This window comes from Carettochelys insculpta, chromosome 2 (assembly GCF_033958435.1).
Source record: "Carettochelys insculpta isolate YL-2023 chromosome 2, ASM3395843v1, whole genome shotgun sequence".
NCBI lineage: Eukaryota > Metazoa > Chordata > Testudines > Carettochelyidae > Carettochelys > Carettochelys insculpta.
This window is the reverse complement of record NC_134138.1, coordinates 192,697,647-192,721,983: the sequence shown is the minus strand read 5'-3', so window position 1 is coordinate 192,721,983 and position 24,337 is coordinate 192,697,647. Positions and strand designations below refer to the sequence as shown.

At 44.0% G+C, this 24,337-nt stretch overlaps 1 protein-coding gene across 7 annotated transcripts in view; it reads right to left on the bottom strand.

The window, feature by feature from the left end:
- Positions 1–24,337, bottom strand: part of CLASP2 (cytoplasmic linker associated protein 2) — a 325,025-nt gene that overhangs the window by 142,414 nt on the left and 158,274 nt on the right. For all 7 annotated transcript variants that reach the window (XM_074988197.1, XM_074988200.1, XM_074988203.1 and 4 more), the window contains exons 13-16: positions 16,407–16,477; positions 10,721–10,780; positions 7,493–7,570; positions 5,443–5,610 (exon numbers count right to left, since the gene is read on the bottom strand). In XM_074988197.1, the coding sequence (XP_074844298.1) occupies positions 5,443–5,610; positions 7,493–7,570; positions 10,721–10,780; positions 16,407–16,477 (377 nt within the window). The remainder of the gene's footprint in view (positions 1–5,442; positions 5,611–7,492; positions 7,571–10,720; positions 10,781–16,406; positions 16,478–24,337) is intronic.

The following is a 24,337-nucleotide window of genomic DNA, read 5'->3' as shown; positions in this document are numbered from 1 at the left end:
TACGGGACATAGGAAGGGCGGAAGCAGGGGTCTGCCAACTGTTTTAGCCATAGTCGCAACTGTTTTGATTATGGGCAAAGCCACCCAGGTGGGGCCTGTGGAGGACAAAATGCCCACAATAGGGTCCATTTCATCCTGGACCACCACCCCTAAGTTTTGGGCCACTCTATTAAGGAGCTGTTGAAAAGCCCTGCCATCCTCCAATACAGGTGAGGCCGATGAGCCCAACACCGCCTCATCCAGAGACGAAGATGATGATCACTCTTGTGCCTCCATCTATACAGCCCAACACTGCCTCATCCAGAGAGAAAGAAGATGATCGCTCTTGTGCCTCCATTTGTAGGGGAAGGGCAGTAGTGACCTGCTCAGGCACTTGGCCCCCCATGGAAATTACAGGCAAAGGGGATGGCACCATAGGTGGAGCTGGCATAGGCACTGGCTGGCCAGAAAATCCCACAACAGGTGGCACAAATGGCACTGTTACTGCTCCCTGAACTTGAGTTGGTGCCAGTGCCCGGGCTGCTGTCTGCCCCATCGGCACTGGAGGTCCAACACTGGATGGCACTGGCACCGAAGGGGTCCAGTCCTACTGTGAAGGTGCTGATGAGGATGCCAAGGTCGATGCCGATGAGGTAGACACAGGCAGCTCCACAATGACCACTGCCTCCTGTCTTTGTTCCAGTGGTGGGGTGCCCAGTGATGGCAACGGTACCAATCACGGGATCAGCGTACCCCCAGCAGTGTTAAAGGAACTCCAATGGCATGGCCCACTGCCTCACGAAATGGCCATGGGGTCCAGAACGGTCACTGTTGAGTAGTCTGCAAAGCCGGTGGCCAACCCGCATAGTCTGAGCAATGACTACGGTGTCCGCGATGGTTATGATGCGACCTTCTCGAGCTCCGTCCAGAGCTCGAATAGAAGGAGTCCAACTCCGACAACAATTCAGAGGCAGATGACCACAGCGGAGCCATCAGAGTCAGCATCAATGTGACGTGCACCAAGGACGGTGCCGGTACCAGAGCATGGGGCACCTGAAACTGGCCCACAGTCTGCTGGGTTGGCACTGGAGTGCTCGGCACCAAATACAGTGTCGGTGCTGGCACCAACGTGAGTTCAGCAGTTGGCGCCGGTGTCACGCCCATGAGCCCCGATCATTCTGTTTCGGTGCTATGGCGCCTGTCCTCCATAGATGGAGAAGGACCCAGCATCATCATCTGAAGAAGTCCTCGTGCTGCTCAAAATACCTCAGGCACTGATGGCAAGTCCAGTGCTTCAGAGCTCCCACTCTACACTGGCTTCAATGTACGCACCTCATGCCCTTCAATAGTGCGCGCCGGAGCCTTGCACTTGAGGCTGCCCTGCTTTGACTTTGGCGAGAGATGCCTCTTGTGCCACCTCCTCTTCTTTGGCACTGGAGATTGACTCCTATGGCGCCGAGAAGGCAATAGTGCCAGCACCTGCTCTCAGTGCTGGAAGTCCTTAGGCAGCAATGTGGTTTACAGCGCTGGTGCACTTGGAACTGAGGAGGCTCCACTCTTTGCTCCTGCTGGAGGCTCTTGAGCTGAAGAGCTCTCTCCATCAAGAGCACTTTAAGGCGTTGGGCTCTATCCTTCAAAGTTCTGGGCTTAAAGACCTTACAAATAACAGTGATCATGCAATTGTCCTTCCCCCAAACAAATCAAACAGGCTGAATGGGGTCACTTTTGGGCACACATTTGCCACATTTTGAACAAGTCTTCAAGGCTGGGGAGCTAGGCATTGCCCAGTGCGGAGGCACTGAGGGGGATGGAAAGCCCTGCCTCGGCTATTAGTTAAAACACAAAGACTAACTGTCAAGTACTAAACTATTCACACTTCTTCAGGAACTATTTACACTATAGTTGGCTACAAGCTAATGATTTGAGCAGAGAAAGCAAGAGCTCCAACGACCTGCAGCGCGGAGAGAAGGAACTGAGTGGGGAAGGAGGGATTTGGGTGGCGCATCTATTGACTGACATATTGGCACCACTCCAGGAGGTGCCTCACCAGCCCTACAGCTACCGGCTGGGGCAAAAAGTTTCTGGCAACTAGGAGTGCACCAACATGCACCAACCTGAAATGGGCACGAGCAATCACTTGAACAACTTTAAATATACCAAGTATTTGAGCAATGCAGCTATTTCTATGAGTGTGCAAAAAGCCTGGAACAATGTGTCTGAAAGGCTGTGAATTGAGCAATGCATCTGTTTCAGACGTTAGTTCAGATACCCAGTGAACATTTGTGTCTCAGAATTAATTTAATTCCTCGTATGAGAACAGAAAAGGAGAACGCAGATCTGCACAATTTACAGAAGTGACATAACATTTGTGTGGCACATGTAAGTGTCATTTAGAAGATACCGTAAACCCTTGATTTAACGGGCTTTGGAACTAATGGATGCTGTCCGCCAGCCCCCTCTCCCCGCAAATAAATGTCAGCGGCTCATTAGAGCTGCTGCCACTGGAGCCCCTGGGGCCAAAGGAGGGAAACTTCTTTTCTGTGGGAGTGCCAGCCTTGGGTGGGTGATGAGTGGCTTGTAGAAAGCGAGCCCAGAGCCTCTGCTCTATGAACAGCACAAAGACAGAACTGCCAAGCTCTCCCCCCCAAGACCGCTATGCTCCTCCCTGGTCTCAGACAGAGTGCTCCCTAGTGCACCTTGCAAGGTGCCTTTAGTCTTGCAGATTCTGATTTAATGGACTTTTGACGTTAACGGACACTCCTTCCCCCTGTTAGTTCATTAAATCGAGGGTTTATTGTACTGCCATTTATTTTACTCAACTTAAAAGAGAATGAAATGTAAGGAACCCAGCAGAGCACAAGCTCATACAAGCACCAGTGAAGAGCAGCCAAGCTCAAGAAGTTCAGTGGACTTCAGACAGGAGGCCCAATTTTATTTTGAATGCTTGCACAAACGTGTTCATTTTTTTAAGTGACTCTCATGAGTGAAGCTTACGTTGTGACCAGAGCTTAGAAGAGTACTTTCCTAACTCCCCACTCAATTCAATCTCTAAATGCCACGACTGTAGCACAGTCAGGTATGTAAATTAGATAAGTACCAGTCTCTGAGTAGCTTGATCAGTACGTTGAAGATCCTCCCTTTGTCAAGTAATCGAATTACCTTAAATTAGTTTCCTGGTAAGACTGAAGAAGTCCATTTACCAAGCTTCGTAAAGCCTCCATATTGATGGACATTACTGAATAGAAAATTTAGTTCTCAACTCCTTTGGCTACTGTTTAGAAGAACTACACAGGATTTTTTCCATTATAAAAATGTCTAACATTAATAGTAGAGGCTAAATGAGGAAAAACAGTAATATTTAAAACTGAATATACAGCTAACTTTCAAAATTTCCCTTTTGTAAGTAATCAGAATGTTTAGTTAAAAAAATAACTTCCCAATCTTGCAAATCTAATTTAGTCAGGCTATTGGCATAAGTAATATCACTTATTCATACAACAAATGTGTCCACAATATACTATACAATTTATCTTGGGAACAAAGTATCTGTAAGATTTAATACTAAAGATTCTTATATGCTAAGAATGTTGAAAACTGTAGAGAATCACATACACTGATAAAGGTGACATATTGATCTAGTATCAGAGGGGTAGTCAGGTTAATCTGTATCCTGAAAAACAAGAAGTCCCGTGGTACCTAATAGACTAACAGATATTTTGGACCACAAGCTTTTATGGGCAAAGACCCGCTTCATCAGATGCATGAATGATGGGCCGGGGGTGGGGGGAGGGGCAGTCCCAGAGGAAGGTCTAAATATATAGGGTCATGAAAAGGAGGGAGTCCCAGTCAAGGGGAGGGCCAGAGTTGACAAGGTCAGTATAGTCACAAAGGATGTGGCCCATTAGCAGCAGCTAATGTGGAGTTGTGAACACCAAGAGGCGAAACCAGGTCCATTCAGTCAGGGAGGATGTAGCCCATTATCTAGGCAGACTCCCAAGCTCATTATAGCAAAGTGAACAATCACAATAAAAGCCAAAGTAGTAGCTTCAAGTAACTCAACAGGTAAAAATCATTCTTACAATTTACCTTGACTAGTTTGGAAAAGTTGCATGGCTTCTAACACAGATATAAAAATACTACTTAATAATGTTAACTGTTTGGGGAAGATTCTCTTCATAATTCAATTTTCAGCTTCAGTGCAACCCATCAAAATTCAGGAATGAATTACCAATAAAGTTCCTAGCAGAAATTATGCATCAGCCGTAAGCTAATAGCATGCAAATCATCTGTGAACATACATTATCACTGTTGAAAATGCAAGTGTTGCCAACACCATTCACTATAAATTTCTATTTTAAAATACTGATATAATTACAAAGGACATACTGCAGCTAAAAACTGGCATAAATGAGGAGGAAAGGGACTCTACTGTAAGAACTACTAGTGAAAAATATCAGAGAGGTAGCCGTGTTAGTCTGGATCAACAAGAAGCCCTGTGGCACCTTACAGACTAACTGATATTTTGGAGCACATGCTTTTGCAGGCAAAGACGAAAGCTTATGCTACAAAATATCAGTTAGTCTATAAAGTGTCACAGGACTTGTGCTAGTGGAAAATACCGCTGTCTACAACATTTTAGTGGTAGAAGAGTGTGAATTCTTTCTATTCCCCCTTGGTCCACAAACAAAATCAATGAAAATGAAGTTAACTTATTTTGGAAATCGCTTATGTAGACTTGAAAGTTTGGGTTTTCCAAAATTTACCACCATTATCAGACTGTTTCTGAGAGCCAAAGCTGTATACAGGTCAGACCTCCCAGCTCCTACACCCCTCTCCCCCCCACCCCAGACCTAACTTGTCCTGAATGAGGGGATTTGCCAGACTAGGGGAGGTCCCCTGCCACTGTCCTGCCTCCACCTCAATTCCGGCCCCACTGCCTCCAGCCCCCCTGCCACTGGTCCCACAGCTCCCCTGCTGCAGGTTCCAGCCCAGGATTCTCTGTTCCTAGACCAGAGAACACCAATTTTTAGAGGTACATCCTGTGTTTGTTTTGCACACATAGATTTCTATTGCAGCCTAAAGTATATGTGACCTCACATTAGGAATGTCTTCCATCATGTGAAGGGCAGAACCTCCACCTACTGCTTTTTCCATCACACTATGCAGCTTCTGTTTTAGAAGCAATGTCTGTTCTTTTCCAATTAAGCTTCTCATTGAAGATATAACACACTTACTGAAGGTAATAGTACTGTCCTGCTGCTAAGTGCCAATTTTAACTTCATTTTGGCAATTGTAACTACAATACTGAAACAGCAAACTGAAGCAGTAATTTGTGAAGATGCATTTAAATCTTTTTGTCTGTCATAGCACTCACACTATTCCTCTGTTCTGATTAATTGTATGCGCACCAGAAATAGAAATTTTTCATTCTTTCAGAATGGGAATGATTTAAGTGACCCTTACTTGAGACTCTCCTGTGAACTGGAGGATGACCTGTCTGACTGAGGGAGAGACGCTATACTTCCGGAATTCTTCAAGTAAGTCTGGAGGCTTCTTTGATAAGATGGCTCAAGGCTATTGTACAGGACCTCTGCTTCACCAGGAAAGTGATTTCTAAGACCCAGGTAAGTCCTACAACACAAAACAATCACCAAGTATAATTGTTACAGGGTTGGGTTTTTGTTAGTTTTTTTTTTTTAAGCTACAAAAAAAAAAATGAAAATCCAACCTAGAAATATGTGCTGAATGCCACCCCATTAGCCAGCTTATGGAAGCATCTACCACAAAATTCTGAACTAATCTTTCCAAAATATTTTCTGTCCTCCCATTGCCTTCTCCACTAAATTGTTTTGATAGTTTCTGCTTCAGAAAAAATACCCTAGGATATACCATTAAATATTATCAGACAATAGTATCTGTGATATCACAGAATGATCAATCAAGAAATGTTCAACAAACCCAGCAGAGTATAATTTCTCAAAAGATTTTTTTTTTTTAAAAGTGCAGTGAAGAGGACACAGAACTGGGACTCAGAGCAAGGAACAAAACCCAGGCCTCTTACCACAGACCTGCTGGCTGACACTGGGCAAGACATTTTACCTGTGCCTCTAATGGGCAGGTGGGACTTATTCACCAGGGCAGGCCATTCACCCAAAGAGAAGAAAAACTCTAACTTCAAACCAACTGCTCTCTATGGTCCAGCCAGCTAGTCTGTGGATAATGTGGCCACCACACATCCTCTATGGGTCTGTACCAGCAGACCCAGCTGACAAGACAAGCAAAGTGGTACTAATTTTGTCTTCCCTGCTGTATTGTCTAAATGTAAGCAGGAAAATAAAATGCTACAAAGGCATATAACATGTTTTAAGATTCTATCTACATGAAAACAAACGTGTGGCCCTTTAAGAAACTCTCACATTGCACATATTGTACATTTTTAGGTTTATATTTGAGAGTAGCTAGACATTAGAAGTGTGTGCAATGTGAAGTACCACTTCAATAAGGATTTTAACTTTTTCATTTATTGACCTTCGAGCATTTAAATCTGTAAACTTAGTAACTGATGAAGAATTTTTGTACTCTTGGTTTTAATAGATTTAAGTGAGACTATAGTAAGAGTAGGACTTGAAAACTAGATTTATCTATTAATTTTCAGTCTTATTTCATACACTTGTGTTTTATTCAGGTGTAACTGTATGCCTCTATATATGACAAAGACTCCCCAAGAGAAAAAAAATTATAACAGAAAATAATAAGCATTATAGTCATAAGGCAAGGCAGATTTCAAGTTAAAATCTTGCATAAAAAGATAACTTTTTATGGGGTCTCTCATGCTATTAATATGCTTCCTTTATATATTTTGAAGGATTTTAGTTACTTCTATTGAGGAAATATAGATATAGGTATAACTTATTTTATTGTTGTTGGCCCTGCAGAAACCAGGCATAGGTGAACGAGCAGAATTATTTTCCATCTTAACAAAAAGAACTGTTAAGTGTCAATTATTTTTTGCACTCATGGAACTAAGGCACTGACTAAACAACAGCTGTGACTTACAATATTTCCAGTTTACTGAAGTCCTTAGATTCTCCAAAACACAAAAAGCAATAAATGTTCTACGTAGGGAATTTTGCATGGAAACAAATGTACATTTTAGGACTATATTAAAATAATTAAGTTCAGCCAAATTTGAGCCTTGCTCTTCATGTATTAACAGCTAAAGCATGGGTGTCCAACCTTTTGGCTTGCCTGGGCCGCACTGAGTGAAGAGGAATTGTCTTGGGCCGCATATAAAATATATAATATAGTTAATGTATATAAATCACATAATAATGTTAAAAGTTTACGATCTTGTGGGGCCGCATTACTAGCTGTCCAGGGCCGCATGCGGCCCGCGGGTTGGACACGCCTGAGCTAAAGTCTTTAAGCATACCACAATACCTAGACTTCTCACCCTTCGGTATAAACTGTCTAATCTTTCAACGAAGATTACAAGTTCATTCAAAATTCTTACTTTCTTGCCTCCACTCTTGCCTCAGCATCAGCATCATGAATGCCTTTCTTGATGGTTTCAACCAAGACAGTGACATGCCTAAAAGATAAACAATTCTCAAGTTACCTTTTACTATTATGAATTTAAGTACAGCTGGGTAATTTCCTTCCTGTTAATTAGGTTTCCCTAATTTATACAGTGTACATCAATAGTGCAATGCAAAAACAATAAAACCAAGTCTCAGAGCTGCATCAAATGACTCGAGCTTACAGCGTTCTGGCTGCAGAGCTAAAAATGGCCATACAGAATTTCTGGCTTGGGCTAGAGCCTGAGCTTAGAGGCTCACACCCTTCACCAAGGCTCACAGCTCATTAATTTAAGTCACCAGTGGGTAACATACTTTTTCTGGGAAAAATATTTAGTCACAGTATTTCCAACATCATGGTGCTATTTTGCACTTAAGACAAAAAAAGTTAGATGGGTTGAATCTCCCTGGTCCGGAACCCTCAGGACTAGTCAGGGAGTTTGGTGGACTAGGGTATGTCCAATGACAGCCCCTCTGTTGCTGGCATCTGGACTTTCCTGACCCCAGCAGAGCTCCACGCTGCTGGGGCTCTCTGGGCCAGGAATATCCATGGTGCTGTTGGACCAGAACGTCCCAGAGTAGAGATGTTCAACCTGGATGAAGGTTTAGTTTATTGGGAGAGAAGATAAAACAACTTTTCACACCTTTCAAAGAGCTTCCTACTGCACTCATGCAACCCAAAGCATAGATAATACAACACCACCAATCCAGAAAGCACTTCTAGTCATAACAAGGTTGACTTTTCCAGTATTTCTTTTTCTTTTTAATGAGGCCCACATAACATCCTCATGGCCATAAGGGCAATATATATTGTGTGGATGCAGCCTATATAACACAGAGAGCTGCATACGTGGCCCACAGTGGTAAGTGGTCTACTAGAACAGCTCTACCAAAGTAGAAGGCAAACAGTCTTATGTCCAAAGTATGAAGATTGACTTCCTCTCCTGAAGAGCAAGGCTTGGGGTAAAACACTGGTAATTGAATGTTTTGACTGATGTAGAAGTCTGATGAAGCCTTAGGCTGGAAATAAGGCTGGGGACATAAAGTCACCTTATTATGGCAGAATATTGCATAGGTATATAGGCCATATGTGCTCCCAGTACTTTACCCTTGTAGCTGAGATGATGGGTATGGAGATAAGTTTTGAAGGGTAAATGATTAAACTCAATAAGCAGCTCTTTGTTTCAACAAGGCATTGAAACTAACTCAAGGTCCCAAGGCAGTGGAGACTGTTTTAGATATGGAAAAAGCTTATACAAACCACTTATACCATTTGGTGGTAAGGTATGCAAAAACTAAAGACAAAACTAGCAATGGTCCTGTTAACGACAAACCATAGGAAGCTCCTGTCAGATGAGTGCATTTCCTTTTGAGGTTGGGGAACAGGTGTGGTTGTTCCTAGAAAAAGGAAACATTATGTTTCTTTCTTTTGGAAAACCTTGTGAAAAGGATCTCTAAACAACATGGTATGTGGGGAGCATGGAACTGAAATGGATATAATATCAAATAATTACTTTTGGGTCAGTAAGTCTGAAGTAATGAGCTCCCAGGAAGATAGGAAATGCGAGAGATGGTCTCTACAGAGTTACAGGAGAGTTGGTTGGCTCAGCATGAGATCCAGATTAGGGGCGATCTGTGGTCCTTGACCAACAAATCAAAATAACTGTTTGGAAGAGGTAGCCAACTAAGAGGTCAGTATAGATGATGGCCCTCTCCTTGTGGTTCTGCTCATCTTAGGAAGGTTTGGTATCGGACTGGGTAAAAAATTTGCTGTCTGCAACTTGCTATATTTTCTTATTGTTGAAAAAAACCACAAGCCATAAAATTGTAGAGTTGCCGTAAAATCTGCACAAGCAGATGGGTCCATTGTATCACTGAAGAGCTTAGGCTCACTGAGAGGAAGGTCCATCGATAGTGTTTTGTAACCGCCTAAGAAGGCTGGATACTTGCAGCCGCAAAGCTTGTCATCTAACTCTGCAGCTCCTACAGAACGTGAGACTGTGTCCTCTACAGCAACAGAAGCCTACAAGGAAGACAGTGAGATTATTTGGACTTCTATAATGAGAGATTCAAGCTGTTCTTTCTGGTCTTAAGGCAAATGTTTGAAAATGTGCACATTTTTTGTACTTCCTGAAGTTCTATTTCAATCAAGACCTGAGAGCTGGCATCTCAGAATTGCAGAACAGCCAAAGAATAGCTATGTCAACCGAGGAGCTCCAAATACTTAAGCTCTTTGTTAGAGGTGGTCTGGCTGGATTAAGACTGCTTATTTATTCTATTAAGAGCATCAACTACCTAAGAGCAAGAGTAGGAGAAAAGATACTCCAAACCCGTAGGAAGTGTATAGTACCTTTTGTCAGTCCTTTGGCACGTGGGTGGAATGGTCACCTGTGCTTGTCACATCATATAGGCTTGCAATACTAAAATATCATTGATAGTCAAGGCAATCTTGCTTTGAAGGGAAGAAAGAAGACTATCCACTACAGGACATTAACACTGTTACATTTCTTCAGAGGGGAACTACAAGGTCTCTGGGCTTTTTAAAATCTCTTGAAAGGTTTTAGAACTCATCTAGTATAATAGTGGAATCATAACTGACTTGGTACATGGTGGTGGTGCCTCTTCTACTCTTAATTCCCACATCCCTGAAGTATCTCCCTAAGAGGGTCCTGAGATGCTGATAACTGTTGATCCTGTTGAGTCCTCTTGTGCAAGGGCACTCAATTGAACTGGTCACTATAAAAGGGCCTAAGGGTTCCAAAAGGCCCACTGTTTTGGGAAATTACAGAAAGAAGGGATTCCAAGAATGTCCCTGCCAAGGTTGGTGAGTCATTTGGCTCCTAAGGTCCTATTCTTGGGATACACCTTGAGGAAAAAAGGCTGGCATCTGATGATGGTGGGATCCTAGAGAGAAATGCCTCAGTATGTGAAAAATCTTCCCTTGTATACAATGGAGAAGCTATGGTTAACTGTACTGGAGGCTGCATCAGTATCAAGGGTGAAGCTGGGAATACGCTCGTATTGTCAAGTCTGTGCAGAAATGTCAGGATAAACTATGTCAAAATTAGGCAATCAGTCAAGGTTTAGTAGTCACATGAAGGATTTATGTTTTGAAATTCATTAAAAAGTTTTCTAGATGACAAAGATGAACACTCTGCCTGTACCTTTCCAAGGAATGAGTCTGCCACTCCTGCAGTAACAGGTCTAAAAATTCAAAGGAGCGTCTAAAACAAAACAGAAAAAAAAAATGTTAAAAACCTGCAATTATCTATTATGCTGAAGCAATAGCTTTTGTTCTTTTTTCTCCTGAAAAATATCTATTGCATATTAAAAAATCTAACATTTAATATATCAGGAAGTAATTAACATTTTATATTGTAATACCAGAAAATTTTGTTAATTTGCACAGTTTATATTTTGCTACTTATATGCAATCACACTGCATTTTTAAAAGCAGAAATGATTCATATGACCACCTGATGTTCAAGTAGACATGCTACAAATTAGGGGGGGGTCAATCAGTTAAAAATTGTGATTAATCATGATTGCACTGTTAAACAGAATACAATTTATTTAGCCATTTTTGGATATTTTCTACTTTTTTCAAATATATTGATTTCAATTACAACACAGAATACAAAGTATGTACGTTGCTCACTTTATTTTTATTATAAATTTTATCTGCCGTAAAAAATTGTATTTTTGAATTTATTTCATACAAATACTGTTGTGCAATCTCTTTATTGTGAATGTGTAACTTACACATGTAGGTTTTTTTCGTTATCTAACTGCGCTCAGAAATAAACACTTTAGAGCCTACCACTAAGACAAACAAGTCTGTTTACATTTAGTGGAGATAATTCTGCCTGACATTGCAAGGCATTTATGTGCTAAATATTGATATTCCCCTTCATGCTTCAGCTTCCATTCCAAAGGATATGCTTCCAATACTGATGATGCTTGATTTAAAAAACAACACACACACATTGTGATTCAGCACCCTTCGGGGGCAGGGGAGAGAGAAATACTTATCTCGTGTTCTATTTTACCCACGTTCTGCAATACATTTCATGTTATAGCAGTCTCAGACGATGACTTAGCACATGCTGTTAGTTTTAAGAATGCTTTTCTCAGTAGATTTGACAAAACACAAGGAAGGTACCAATGTGAGAAATGCAAAAGAGCTGTAGCACTTGACCCAAATTTTAAGAATTTGAAATGATGCCCCAAATCTGAGAGAGGTGAGGTGTGGAACATGCTTTCAGAAGTCTTAAAAGAGTAACACTCCGATGTGGAAACTACAAAACCCGAACCACCAAAAAAGAAAATCAACCTTGGTGGCATCTGACTCAGACGATGAAAATAAATATGCAGCAGTCCACTCTGATTTGCATAGTTACTGAGCACAACTTTGCATCAGCATGGACGCACCTCTGGAATGGTGGTTGAACAATGAAGGAACTCATGAATCCTTAGGGCAAATGGCATATATATCTTGTGATACCAGCTAGAACAGGGCAATGCAAATATCTGTTTTCACTTTCAGGTGACAATGTAAACAAGAAGCAGGCAGCACTGTCTCCTGCAAATTGCAACAAAAATTGTCTACGTGACTATCTGAACAAGAAGTCAAACTGAATAGGCTTGGAAGCTCTAAACTTTTACACTGTTTTGTTTTGAGAGCAATTATATGCCATAAATAACTCTAAATTTGTAAGTTACACTTTGACAATAAACAGATTGCATTACACTATTTGTATGAGACGAGCATGTATTTGGGTATGTATTTGTAATCAAAAATAAATACAAAATGATCACTGTTCACTTCATATTCTGTGTTGCAATAAAACTAAACATATTTGAAAATGTACAAGACATCCAAAATATTTAATACACAGTTATACTTATTCAATTTTGACAATGCAATGAATAAATTTTAATCACGATTAATTTTTTTCAGTTAATCACGAGTTAACTGCAATTAAGTTGACAGACCTAAGACAAATACATATGGTTTAACATGTTTTGCTCAAAAGTCCCCTTAGCTAAGTTAAGTGGCAATTCCACAGTGAGAAATTGACCACATTGAACCTGTGGAGAAGAAAGCTACTGAATTTTCAAGAAGACAGCAAATCTTTTTCTAAACTTGGAAGTATCTTTTGTGAACAGCCATAGCTAAGTAGTGTCTTTTAAAAGTCCAGCACCAACACCCTGGAAAATGCAAGGGACTTTCCATCTTTTTATACCCCTGCAGAAACTTCAGATTGTTTCAACTGAAGTAGGCTCATTAACACTCTCTCCCTCCTCTTGCTGCCTGGAAAGGCAAATCTCACTACACCTATCCCTCAATTTATTTATTCCATAAAAACTGTCTGTAAAGGTGAAAATTCATAAATTGAAAATGAAATTCACATTAATTTCAACGTAAAAAATTCTGACTGGTTCTCAACTCCCAACCAAAAAAAAAAAAAAAAAAAAATCACTCAATATTTTCCCCACGTTACAATATTATACAATCAAAAATGAGAACAGTGCTGCTTTATGACTTTTTTTTTCTTTTACCACTAGTCAGTTCTTCAACGGTGGTGAAGATGGTGGTGTTTATGAGAGTTCCACAGGATCATCCGTGTCATCACTGGAAATGGCTCTATAGTGACTTCAACTTCCTTGACTGGGGTTTTAGCTTCAGCTTTTGGGATTGAGGATCAACTGATGGTGATAAGGGTTTAGGAGGAAATGATGAGGTGGAGGGATGAAAAAATGATAGAACTGAACTTTGTACTGCAGCCCTCTTCTTTCTCCTGTACAACTCCTGATAGCATCAAATGGCTTCACGAATTTGTCATTTGCATGATGAAGTCTGTTCTAAGCTTGGGTCATTGTTGAGAATTTGTGTAGCTGCCTCCAATGCACTGACGAATTTTGAGTGTTTTAGTGTCCAGAGTTTTTTGTGGTTTATCCAATTGTTTCTCCTCCTCTTCTGATAACCTTTCTGAATCCAGCTGAATTAATTCTTCGTTCGTCAATTCTTCACGGTTTGATAATGACAGGTCTTGAACATCATCTGTGTCTACCTTGTTGAATCCTGCTCGAGTTGCCAGTTGCACAACAGAATTTGAATGTCTTCCACTTCACCCTGAAAACTTTGGAAATCATGAACATATTTCAGCAATAGCTTTTTCCAAACATCATTCAGGATACTTTGAGTAATTATATTTCATGCAGTTCGATATTTTCTAGAGCCATCTTGCTGCTGTAGCTCTTCCACAATTGCTTAAGTATTGACAAGTATCAGAGGGGTTGCCGTGTTAGTCTGTATCCACAAAACGTGAAGTCCTGTGGCACCTTATAGACTAAAGATATTTTGGAGCAAAAGTCTTTGTGGGCAGAGACCCGCTTTACCAGATACATGTGACAAAGTGGGTTTTTGCCCACGAAAGCTTATGCTCCAAAATAGCTGTTAGTTTATAAAGTGCCACAGGAGTTCTAGTTGCTTTTTACTTAATTGTTGGTTTGTCTTCTTCGTCTGATGCAGATATCGGATACCTCATCCCCTATTGCAGATAGTAAGCTTTAAATGTAGCAATAATGCCTTGATCCATTGGTAGAAAGATGGAACCGGTATCTGGGAGCAAAAAAAGAAAAATCACTCAAATATTAATGACATAGTCTTTGACACTGACGGGGTGACCGGGAGCATTATCGAGGATCAGCAGATATGTATTTTCCAGATTATTTTCTGCACACTATTTAGATATGAATGATGAAAGGTAGCTTTTTATATAATCAGCAAAAACATGCTTTGTAATCCATGCCTTTTGATTAGAACGTCAGACCACAGGTAATGACGCCTTGGTTAAGCCTTCAAGCACCCTCAGATTTTCTGAATAGCAAACAAGGAGAGGCTTCAATTTCACATCACCGTCCAATGTAAGCCGATGCCTTGAGGCCTTGAAATCTGTTGCTTTTGTTTTATCCCTTGAAATACAGTAATCCCCCAAAATACGCACATTTGAAATATATTTATCTCACATTTATGTGAAAGAGGGTGGGAGACCTGCAGCCTTGGGGCTGGAAGCTGCCTGGGCACCTGGATGGCAGAGCCAGCCACAATGTCCCCAACCAGGAGCAGCCCCATGAACTGGTCAGTCTCCCTGGTCAGGACCTGTAAGCAGCTGGGAGATGGGAACCAAGTAGCAGCCTGGTTCCCATCTCCCTGCCACTTGTGGGACCTGCAAAACTGACCAGCTCATGGCTGGTCAGCTTCCTGGGTCTTGCCAGTGCAGGAAGACTGGTTCCTGCCTCCCCACCACTTGTGGGACCCAGGAAATTGACCAGCTCATGGCTGGTCAGTTTCCTGGGTCCTGCAAGAGGCAGGGAGACCGCAACAAGGCTGATGCCCTGGTTCCTGGCTCCCCTCGACTTGTGAGAAAATTTGAGATATGGGGGAGTTGCAGGAATGCAGTAACCATCTACTCGAGAGTTTACTGTAAGGTTTGAGAAGGCATTCTTTTCCAGAAAAGCCCCATTTTGTGAACATTACAGATCTGTTTTAGAGAATATCCATCTTCTTCAGTTATTTGTTGCAATGCATCTGAGAAAATGTTAGCTGTCTGAGTACCAGCAGATGCTGCTTTGCCTCTAACACACAGACCATGATAATGTGAACACACTTCAAAGCGCTCAAACTGTGACATGTCTCGAACGTTACTCCAGCAGCCCCAACTTGCCTCTTTTCCTCAGCTTTCTCCTGCAGGTCCTCAAATAAAAATAACGCCTTCTCCCTTAAGATGAGGAAGCTCAAAGGCATCTTGCATTCATTATGGCTGTCGATCCAAAGTATTAAAAGTCTTTCAAGTTTACACATTATTGCATCCTTCACCTTTGTTATTCGATCCAACTTTTAACTCCACAAATATACATTTCTGCCATTGCTTTTATCTTTTTCTGCACAAAGATCATATACACTGTCAATAATACTGCTAAGCTTATCGCCAAACATATGTCCTCTGATTGCAGGCTCTCTTCAATTCTTTTAATAACTGAATTTGATAGCCATGAATATTGCTTTCCTTGGTTTCTTGGCCTTAGTGACAAGCTCCTGAAGAACCTTTGTCACAAGTAAGGCCCATGGTGATCACAAATAACAAAGATATCTGAAGATTTAATCACTCACAGTCAGGATGACATGAAAACTACGAAGCATGCGAACCAACTGGGAAGAGCTGGGCAGCTGAAGAAAATGAGTCAGCCTCGCATTCCATACTGCTTTATTCCTCCATGTTCGTGGATAAAGGGTGGTGGTTCTTCGTTGTGAAAATATGTTCATAAATTGAAAAATAGGTATAAATTTACATATTTTCTTGCAGCAAAAATTCATAAATCAAAAGTTTGGAAATCAAAGGATAAGTGTACTCCACTCATGCCCTTCAGGGAGCTGTGAGAGTGGGAGGCAAAATATGTACTGCTTTTGAACTGCTCTTCCTCCTCCATGAATAACCTCAAAGTCTGTCTCAGCTGCTGATCCTAGCTTTACAAAGTAGTAGCATTTGCTCAAAAATGGCATCCTTTTGATACAGTCACTGTTGTTTAATGGGTTTAACTGAGGCCTCTCACGGATTTGCTAGGGAAAGTTCTTCAACTCATGACCAGCATATGGATGAATGGTCTCCTTTGTTGACTCTCAATTGTCTGGAATGGACGATGGCTAATTAGATAATAGAGTTTCACATTATTTCTTCAATTACTACAATAAAATAAACTATGTTGAAGAATAATTTCCCTGGTAGCACTATTACAAAATTAAGGAAAATAAACAATTTTAATTTTTTTTATTTATAAAATACTCACCTCCTAACAGCAACTGATTTTGAAGTACAGTTGCTTGTTATTAAAGGTATGAGCCTGGGCACATGGGTATGCTGCAAAAAAAAAACCAACACCACAAACATTACGACATATGGTAGCCAAAAACATTCGTGAAATCAGAATATTAAATCTCAAATGAATATAATAAATAACCTTTAGCAACAAAGAAAATAATAATGACCAAATATATTATTTTTAAATGCTAATTGTTTAGATTTAGAATGGTGGATAAAAGATACTTCACAGACTAAGTCATGAACACATGTAAAATATAGTAGTAGTAGTAGTAGTAGTAGTAGTAGTAGGCATCCTTCAGTCTGCATAGACTATGAATCGCGCCCTTTAAAGTTTCAATTGAGGACTTCATTTACAGCGTCTATTGTGACTATAAAGACCCACAGTCCTTGCTGCATCTCTTGCAGATGTGGTGGGTGTCTGGCAAGTCCTTAGTGTGCTTTCTGTGCGTTCGCTTCTCCTCTGCTAGCTGTCTGATCTTCAACTCGCCCTTCTGAAGGCCCTTGTGTAACACCTGCCTTCATCTGCTGCAGTCGTCTGCTAGATCTTCCCAGTTGTCCAGCTTGATGTCTACCTCTCTGAGGTCTCTCTTGCAGACATCTTTGTAACGCAACTGGGGGCGTCCGGGAGGTCTTTTGCCAGAGGCTAGCTCACCATACAGGATGTCTTTTGGAATCCTTCCATCGTTCATTCTGTGGACGTGGCCAAGCCAGCGGAGTCGAAGCTGCCTGAGGAGGGTGTGCATGGTTGGGATTCCAGCTTGCTCGAGGATGGCGGTGTTGCTCACTCTGTCCTTCCATGATATTCCAAGGATGCGCCTGAGGCAGTGCAAGTGGAAGACGTTCAGCCTCTTTTCCTGGCGGGCATACAGGGTCCAAGACTCGCTGCCATAAAGGAAGGTGCTGAGGATGCAGGCTCTGTAGACTTGCATTTTGGTGTGAGTGTACAGCTTGTTGTTATTCCACACTCTCTTGCTGAGTCTGGACAGAGTTGTGGCCGCTTTTCCGATCCTCCTATTTAGCTCAGTGTCCAACGACAGGGTGTCAGTGATGGTGGACCCTAGGTAAACGAACTCGTGGACAACCTTTAACGTATAGTTGTCAGTGCTGATTGATGGGGATTCAGCAACATCCTGACCGAGTACGTTCGTCTTCTTTAGGCTGATGGTAAGCCCAAAGTCCTTGCACGCTTTGGAGAACCGATTCAGCAGTTTTTGAAGCTGGTCTTCTGTGTAAGACACTACAGCAGCATCGTCTGCAAACAGCATGTCTCTGATGAGGACTTCTCGCACCTTAGACTTAGCTTTCAGCCTTGCAAGGTTAAACAGTTTCCCATCAGATCTTGTGTGCAGCAAGATGCCCTCTGTTGAAGATCCAAAGGCATGCTTCAGAAGGAGTGTGAAGAAGATCCCAAACAATGTCGCAGCAAGCAGGCATCCTTGTTTGACGCTGCTCCTGATTCTGAAAGCATCCGATAATGCGCCGTAATATTGGATGGCTCCTCTCATGTTTTCGTGGAACGACTGGATCATCTTCAGTAACCGTGGAGGATAGCCTATCTTGTGGAGCAGTTTGAACAGTCCATCCCTGCTGACCAAGTCAAAAGCCTTGGTCAAGTCGATGAAGGCTATGTAGAGTGGCTTTCTCTGCTCCCTGCACTTCTCCTGCAGCTGCCTTAGAGAGAAGACCATATCAATGGTAGACCTCTCTACGCGGAATCCGCACTGCGATTCGGGGTACACCCTCTCAGCAATCTTCTGGAGTCTGCCTAGGATGACGCGAGCGAACAGTTTACCAGTGACGCTTAGGAGGGAGATTCCACGGTAGTTGTTGCAGTCGCTTCTGTCTCCTTTGTTCTTATACAACGTTAGCGTCATGCATATCCTGTGGAACCTCACCCTCTTTCCAGCACAGGCACAGTAGCTCATGCAGGGGTTCCAGGAGTGTGTCCGCGGCACATTTGATTACCTCTGGTGGTATACCATCCTGACCAGGGGCCTTTCCTGCTGCAATGCTGTCGATGGCTCTCTTCAGTTCATCCACAGTCGGCTCTTGGTCCAGTTCGTCCATTACTGGTAGGAGCTCGATGGCATCGAGGGATGCGTCAACCACAACATTCTCGCGTGAGTACAGCTCGGAGTAGTGCTCAACCCAGCGCTCCATCTGTTTGGCTTTGTCAGCAATGACTTCACCAGATTTGGATTTCAGAGGTGCCATCTTGTTCTGGGTGGGTCCTAATACCTTCTTCATACCCTCGTACATTCCTCTGAGATTACCAAAGTCGGCATAGGTCTGAATGCTGCTGCATAGCTGGAGCCAGTGGTTGGTGGCACAGCGCCTGGCTGTCTGCTGTACTGTTCTTCTGGCCTCTCTAAGTGCTTGCTGGGTACTCTGGTTCGGTGAGCGTTTGTATGCCAGGAGTGCAGCGCGCTTCTTTTCAATGACTGGAATCATCTAATCAGAGTTAGCTTCGAACCAGTCATTCGTGTTTCTAGCTCTTCTTCCAAACACTGACAAGGCCGTGTTGTAAACTGTATCCCTCAGATGTTGCCATTTGGATGTCACATCGACGCCCCCAGGGCCGCTGCGCAGATTTTCCTGGAGGGTGTCTCTGAACTTTTCAGCTTTCTCCGAGTTTGCGGTCTTTCTGGTGTCAATGAGGGGCCTTCCAGCAGGTTTAGAGCGGTACAGCTTCTTGGGTCTCAGCTTGAGCTTGGAGCAAACTAGCGAGTGATCTGTATCACAGTCAGCACTATGATAGCTGCGTGTCAGAAGGACGTTTTTGAGGTTATTACGCCTAGTGATGACCACATCTAGTTGATGCCAGTGCTTCGAGCGTGGGTGTCTCCACGACACTCTGTGCTGTGGCTTTGTTCGGAAGAATGTGTTTGTGATGCACAGATTGTGGTACGTGCACAGTTCAAGGAGACGCTGTCCACTGTCATTCATTTCTCCCACACCGAAGTGTCCTAAGCAGGAAGGCCATGAGGCCCAATCAGCTCCAACTCTTGCACTGAAGTCACCCAAGATGTACAGTTGTTCACGAGCAGGTATTTGTGCTACAGCAGCGCTAAGCACGTCGTAGAACTTGTCTTTTACTTCTGGTGTGGCATACAGGGTTGGGGCATAAGCACTGATCAGGTGGACAGGACTGGCGCAAGTTTGAAGCGTGATCCGAAAAAGTCTTTCTGATCCGCCCATCACTAAATCCACCATTTGTAGAAGGGTGTTTCTGACAGCAAAGCCAACACCATGCTCTCTGGGTTCTTCTTGGGCTTTACCATGCCAGAAAAAGGTGTAGTCCTTTTCCTTTAGAGATCCCGAATCTGTGAGTCGCGTCTCTTGCAGTGCAACGATATCAACTCTGAGCCTCTTCAGTTCCTCGTTGATGACAGCAGTCTTTCGGGTGTCACTGATGGCCTGAAGATCTTCAGTCAAGCTGGTCAGCATGGTCCGCACATTCCAGCAAGCAAGCTTGAATTGTTGATGTTTCTCATTTCTTGTTGATTTTCTTATAGGTTTGCCTGGTGCCCAAATTTCAGTCACTTGTCAGGTTCAGGAACCTTAAGCCTCACGCACCCAGCGAGGCAGGTGAACTGTGGCGGGACAGTACCCTATTAGCTGGGGGCTGCCCAGCTTGAGGCGGGCGGTGACTGTCCAGTGAGATGCGAGGATCCCTTCCACCATCAAAGGCAACCCCTGGCGCTCGTTCTCTATCCCAGTCGAGCAAGAGTTTATAACCGGTAACTGTTGTCTCCCGTGTTGATGCAACGCTGTTCAGCGATGCCGGAGTACCTCTCCGGGCGCGAGCCTGGGCATTTGTTATGGAGACTCTGGGCTGCCCAGACACCAGTGTCCCCCTCTCGGCTTTACTGATATAGTCCAAAGGAGAGGATAACCTCCACGTCTGGTACCAGCTCAGCTGCAGGAGTTGCCAGGACAGTGCCAGAAGTTGACACCGAACCGCCTGAGGACTCCACTCCGGATTTTCTGTCAGGGTTTACTCCCTTAGCCTCTCTCCTTCCCAGGATAACCCACAAGGCAGTGGGGTGTGGAGAATGTGGTTAAGGATTCTACTACTTCATACCGCCCTGTCACCATAGCTCCCTGTGGAGCCATGACCTCATATCCCCGGGACCCTCCTCCCTACCTTTCGCCCCTCCCCCACCCCAGCTACCATCACCATAGGACCCTCCCCAACCCACTACTCCCCCTCTGCTCCCACGTCCGCCCTCTTCACTGCACTGGCCCCTCTCCCCCCAGCTGCTCTCAGTGCCCCCAGGTCCACCTTCCCCCCTCACTCTTCAGGCTCTTTTCTTTTCTCATGTAAAATATATAAAAATAAAATCTATGCAAAAACATTTCTGACCATATCACAATCTTTCCATTTATTTGTCGTTCTGACACGAAAATAAAACCTTTGAAGGCTCAAATTTACCACGTCTATTTTTCCCACAGAATATCTAAAATTATGTTGCTTCTATACAATTTTGGATATTACTCTAATCAGTACCTTTAATGAAACAGCAAGAGAGACAATAGTGAGGTAGACAACACAAAAACAAAACAGAAAAGTAAATGAAGGTACTATATAGAATGCTTTATGCTTATCATTTTGCTAGAATTAATACAGTTAAAGGCTAAATTTAACTCACTGCCAAATATATAACCAAATCAATAATTATGCACACTATATCTAGAACCCGAGCAAATTCACAACTGTAAAAAGCACACCAAGGATTCATCATAATCAATTAACCATGGGCTCAAAGCCCATTGGTACCTGATGCCTCTCTCACTATTTCCTTCCATCTTTCCCTGTCCAGTGCGGAGTGGCTTTGTTTCTGTAGACTAGCTCTGCACCAATCTACTTAACATCTATGCATTCTCTGTGGGGTCTGTCTTGCCTATTCGAACTGTCCATTGTGCCAAATACTTGGGTTTTGATTTTTCGTTCATTGTTCATACTGCAAATATGCCCAAATAGTTGCAGCTTCCATTTTATAACCTGCTGCAGCAGGTTCTCTTTCAACTGTAACTTTCTATATAATTCCTCATTGGTGACTTTCTGCATCCATCTTATTCTCAGAATCTTTCTATAACAATTCTTTTTGAATACCAATATTCTTCTTCTTGAATCTTTCCTTATCACCCATCTCTCACGTCCAAACAACATGCTGCTGAATACACACATTTTCAAGATGCTCAGCTTCATCCTTAAACTAATCGCTTTGCTATTCCAGATCTTATCCATCGCCTTGAAACTCACTCTTGCTTTCCCTCTTACAGTCTAGATCATATGTTATGTTACTCCCCAGATGTGTGAACTTCGACATTTTCTAGTTCAATAGCATTAACACTGACCCTCCTTCCTATTTCCTTATCTCTGAATACCATTGTTTTTATCAATGTTCATAACCAGGCCATACCGCTTCCCTTCTTTGTTTAACACAAGCACCATTTCCTCTAGCTTCTCCTCATCTTCCTCAATGATAAATGTATCATCTGCAAACCTCAAGTTGTTAATTCTTTTCCTGTGCACAGATATCCCTTCTACCTCTTCCTTTGTCTTGTTCATCACTCTCTCCAGATGTGCGATGAAGAAACTTGGTGATATTGATCTCCTTGTCTCGTACCTCTATTTGTTTTAAACTAACTTCCCAACTCCCGGCCTGTTCTCACTGCTGCCTCCACATTGTCACTGATAACCTTCAACAACCATATCAGTCTACTATCCACTCTGTATGACTCCAACACCGCCCAAGTCACTTTCTGACCTATACCGTCAAATGCCTTTTGAAAATCGACGAAGCGAGTGTGTATGTTCTTATTCTTTTGTTGAGATTTTTCCACTATCAGTCTTAGTGCCAATATCTCCTGTATGGTACTTCTATCTTTTCTGAACCCTGCTTGCTCATCTGCTATATGTTCTCCTATCTGCGATCTTAGTCTCTCAGTCAGTATCAGCAGCAGCACCATGCCTAGATGACTCGTTGGGGCAATCATTCTGCAGTTCTTGCACTCCAATGTACCTCCTTTCTTGGGTACTGTCACTAGCACAGATCTTGTCCGTTCCTTAGGTGCCTTCCCTTCTTTCCGTGCTATGTTACATAGTCAGTGTATTTCCTAAATCTTGCTTTCTCTGCCGTATTTGATCATCTCTCCCATAATCTTACTTCCAGGGTTCCTGTTGTTCTTTAGTTGTTTCATTTTCATACACCAAGGATTGTGAAAGAAGATCCTCCCCCCATGAAATCTAGCTATTGGTGGGGTGGGAAATGGTAGGACCGGGAATACTGCATCTATACACTGCTAGAGAATGCCAGGCAGTAATCAGAAAAGCGAAAGCACAATTGGAACAGCACCTGGCAAAGGAAGCGAAGGGTAACAAGAAGGGTTTCTACAGGCATGTTAACAATAAAAGGTATCAGAGAGGTAGCCGTGTTAGTCTGATGCAGCTCACAGATTTCTCTCTGCACTTGATTTTTAAAATTTTTTTGTTTCCTCACAAGGGCCACGTCTACACGTGCCAGCTACTTCGAAGTAGCGGCGCCAACTTCGAAATTGCACCCGTCACGGCTGCACGTGTTGGGTGCTATTTTGAAGTTAACATTGACGTTGGGCGGCGAGACGTCAAAGTCGCTAACCCCATGAGGGGATGGGAATAGCGCCCTACTTCGACGTTCAACGAACGTGTAGTCGTTGCGCGTCCCGCAACGTCGAAATAGCAGGGTCCTCCATGGTGGCCATCAGCTGAGAAGTTGAGAGACGCTCTGCCCAGCCCCTGAGCTCAATGGTCGCCGCGTGCGGTGGCCCCTTAAAGCTCCCTGCCCCCTACCTTCCTGTGCAGGAAGCTGAGAGAGCGTGCAGGCAGCAGCATTGCCACAGAGCTGGCCTGCACGTTCCTCCGCGCCCACACACCCCCACCCACGCCGATGGCCGCCCCCCAGCCCCCCAAGCGCCCCCAGGGGACTCCCACCAAGGGGAGCCAGGGCTCCCAGACCAGCAGCCAGGCGCAGAAGCGGCAGCGAGGCCCCTCCTGGACGGAGGCCGAGCTTCGGGACCTGCTGGGGCTCTGGAGTGAGGAGGTGGTGCTCCAGGTAATGGGGAGCAAGAGGTGGAATGCAGATGCGTTGGCTCGGCTGGCCAAGGGCCTGGCTGCCTGGGGTCACCCTGCCCGCACTCCGGATCACGTACGCAGTGAAGTGAAGGAGCTGCAGCAGGGTTACGCCTGGGCCCGGGATGCGGCCCCATCACTTGCCCCTTTTACAGGGAGCTCAGGGTCATCCTGGGCCCCCGGCACACCTCCTCCCCTCTGGCCACTCTTGATACCTCGACTGACAAGCCCCAGCAGGCCCCGGAGGCAGAGTCCGCTCCGGAGGCAAGCCCCGCACCCCGGGGGCCCCCCCAGGAGCCCACCCCTGGGGCAACGGAGGAGGAGGAGGAGGAGGAGACGGAGTCCTCCTCCAGCGGCGCTGGCCTGCAGATCGCCATCCCATCGCAGAGCTCCAGCAGGGCGTCCGCCCACTGGGTGTCCCCCGACCGTGGGAGTGGACCATCAGGTATGTACCCCCCCCAGTGCACACCCCCGGGGTTGACGGGCGGGGGTAATAGATATGACCAGGGCCCTCCACATGCCTAGATGACCATGGCCCCAAGGACAGCAGGGGCATGTCCCTCAGAAGAGTGCATCAGCCCCTGGCCCCCAGCACGACAGTGCCATGCCCCATCCCTGGGGCTGGGGGAGCGGAACCTCTAGGGTCCCCCGGGGGGAGGGGGTGGGACACCCATCAGCAGCAGCAGCAGCATCTGACAGGGATGGGGAACCTGCAGCAGAGGGGTGGGGGGGACAAGGGCCACGGCTCGGGGCCCACACTAACGGCTGTCTCCACTCTTCTT